A 2,500-nucleotide genomic window follows, 5' to 3' on the forward strand; every position below is an offset into this window, starting at 1 on the left:
TGCTTTTTGGATCTACGCTGTGTTGATCCCAAAATGCTCAGAAAGAGAACCAAAAGAGAGAGCGCAATGTTGACGAGGACCGAGAGAGCAGCGAGATAGTAAGCGAAGAAATGATGAAGGAAAAAGAAACGAAAGTGGAAACAGAGTGTAAGAAGACCGAAGGAAGCAGAGGCGAGAATATCAGGCTGTCACAGTGGATACGACAGGACGGGGAGACAATGGAGAGGAGAGCGCATCCTTTCAGCAGCAAGAGGAAAAAACGGAGCTCGCGTGAATGCGGCGGTCGTTTGAAATGCGAGATCTGTGCGTATTAGTGATGGCAGGTGTTTGCAAGGTTGCATACTAAGCACAATCCCGCTGGGTTGATTAATCGAACGAGCAGCAGATTTAGCCTGGAGACCAAAGTAACTGTCACAACCGACCTAAAAAACAGACGAACATCTATGATTCGATCGTCACTTGTTATGGGATTCATGCAGAAAGGAAATGCGAACGATATGCCATTTTCAGGTAACCATGCAAGAAACCAACAGCAATAAAATACTTAAAAACTACATTCATTACCTTATGCAAATGAGTACAAAAACCCAAAGAAAAGAAACATCATCAGAATTTCGAACCAATAACACGGTGGGAAAGCAACAGGTCTCTAATAAACACAAAATAACATACACCTTTACCATATCACTAAACAGGAATATATATATATATATATATATATATATATATATATATATATATATATGTATGTATGTATATATATATATATATATATATATATATATATGTATACATATATGTATATATACATACATACATACATATATATATATATATATATATATGTGTATATTTATATATATATACACTTTTTTAATGTTATTAATTCGGATATCGAAGACAGGTTATATAAGGACGTAGGCAAAGGAAGGGGGGAATATAGGCAAAGTCGACATAAAAATACTTAAATCGACCTCGAATACAAGTTTGATGACTGGTGAAATGGTGGGTGACTCAACAGACGCACATACCTTTGTCGGCTTCCTGGGCGAAGGTGGAGGCCAGGAGGCTCACCACGAGAGCCCACGTTATCAGTCTCATCCTGCGGGAGAAAAAAAAACAATGGTCAGACAAGTCGCTCAGAAGGTAGAGTTTTAATCTTATGCGGAAAGTGAAGTGTGTTCACACTCTTGCTTCAGCAAATATATATATATATATATAATCACACACAAATATATATATACATATATATATACACATACATACATACATACATACATACATATGTATAACTAAATATATGTATATATATATATATATATATATATATATATATATATATATATCACACGTGTATGTGCGTGTGTGTGTGTGTGTGTGTCCGCAAATGAACACAAAGTGTATGTTGTTCTGCATATGTGAATGCTTATATGTGCATATGTGTATAAATGTGTGCAAAAAGTATGTCTATATATGTATCCATCTGTTTGTTTATATCTGTTCATCTGTATATCTATCCTCATACCTTTATTTATATCTATTTGTAACTACAACTATGTATGTCTTTATCAATATTTATATTTCTCTCTATCGATCTATAACTATATACACATAATGAATGTGTGGGTGTGTGCGTATATATATATGTGTGTGTGTGCGTGTGTGTGTGTGTGTGTGTGTGTGTGTGTGTGTGTGTGTGTGTGTGTGTGTGTGTGTGTGTGTGTGTGTGTGTGTGTGTGTGTGTGTGTGTGTGTGTGTGTGTGTGTGTGTGTGTGTGTGTGTGTGTGTGTGTGTGTGTGTGTGTGTGTAAATATTTCCACACCGCGTCGCTGACCTGTTCACACACCTGTACGCATTGACCGCCATCTCGTATGTGTTACGGAGACGCCGGTGCAACCATGTCCTACTTCACGAAATCCGGTCGAGCAGGTACCGGGAGCGATCATAGCCCTCAGCGGCGGAAGGGACTAGGCAGCGCCAGGAGCCCGTTATGTTCCCCGACCATATTTTCTTCTTCTCTTCCCTCCTTCCCTCACCCCACTACCTCCCCCCCTTGCCTCCTCTCTCCCATTGCCCCCTACCCACCCGCCGCCACCGGGGCCGGGTCGCTGCCCTCTCTCGCTGACCCACAAACCTTGCAGGAACGCGGATGGCTCGCCGGGAAAATTGTCGTACAGCAAACATCACCATTAACTTCCCGCCAGATGCTAGCCACGGAGCTCTGTCATTTAGTACTTTTTTATATTCTAATTGGAGGTGATGGTCTAAGTGGCCTTTGTTTGATATTTATGTTAGTTGGACACTGGTCTGACATGTTTACCCGGTGTGCCGTGACTGCGGTCAAGAGCGAGCAGAGAAAACGGCAAGAGTTTTCGCACGTCATTCTTCCGGAGCGTCGGAGTGGCATCCAGGACGCGGTCGAGTGTGGCACATGTTCTTGGGGCAAACTTTGGTAATGTGGATGGAAATTACGTTTATTTTAACGAAATAGATATATCTT

At 40.9% G+C, this 2,500-nt stretch overlaps 1 protein-coding gene across 1 annotated transcript in view; it reads right to left on the reverse strand.

The window, feature by feature from the left end:
* The window catches only part of LOC125046696 (myb-like protein D), a 12,719-nt gene that overhangs the window by 7,036 nt on the left and 3,183 nt on the right, over positions 1 to 2,500 (reverse strand). The window contains exon 2 of the mRNA XM_047644573.1: positions 1,032 to 1,102. Within this exon, the coding sequence (XP_047500529.1) occupies positions 1,032 to 1,101 (70 nt within the window). The 5' untranslated portion in view covers position 1,102. The remainder of the gene's footprint in view (positions 1 to 1,031; positions 1,103 to 2,500) is intronic.

This window comes from Penaeus chinensis, chromosome 39, assembly GCF_019202785.1.
Source record: "Penaeus chinensis breed Huanghai No. 1 chromosome 39, ASM1920278v2, whole genome shotgun sequence".
NCBI classification, from domain to species: Eukaryota; Metazoa; Arthropoda; class Malacostraca; order Decapoda; family Penaeidae; genus Penaeus; species Penaeus chinensis.